The following is a 233-nucleotide window of genomic DNA, read 5'->3' as shown; positions in this document are numbered from 1 at the left end:
CCGCGCCTCCCACTCACCCCATCCTATAGTGTAGTAGAGGGGAAAGGGAGCTCCCGAGTCGAAGACGTTGGAGGTCAACCTTGAGTGGAGGAACAGCCCCTCGACGAACATCCAGTTGATCGAGGCCATCTGAGCGTACATCCGGATCGCCAAAAGGGTCTTGCAGAGCCAGTCCTGAATTGAGAGAGAGAGAAAAAAAAAAAGGGTGAGAGGGGCGGATGAAATGGTGTATG

General features: G+C 54.1%; 1 protein-coding gene across 1 annotated transcript in view; it reads right to left on the bottom strand.

Moving 5' to 3' along the window:
• LOC119587716 (corticotropin-releasing factor receptor 1-like) overlaps window positions 1–233 on the bottom strand; it is a gene marked incomplete in the record, with an annotated part of 126,234 nt that overhangs the window by 13,176 nt on the left and 112,825 nt on the right. Inside the window, 1 exon segment of the mRNA XM_037936399.1 lies at window positions 18–174. Within this exon segment, the coding sequence (XP_037792327.1) occupies window positions 18–174 (157 nt within the window).

The sequence above is a fragment of the Penaeus monodon genome, chromosome 23, assembly GCF_015228065.2.
Source record: "Penaeus monodon isolate SGIC_2016 chromosome 23, NSTDA_Pmon_1, whole genome shotgun sequence".
Taxonomy (NCBI): domain Eukaryota; kingdom Metazoa; phylum Arthropoda; class Malacostraca; order Decapoda; family Penaeidae; genus Penaeus; species Penaeus monodon.
Note: the sequence above shows the minus strand (reverse complement) of the source record. Positions and strands in the feature narration are given on the sequence as shown.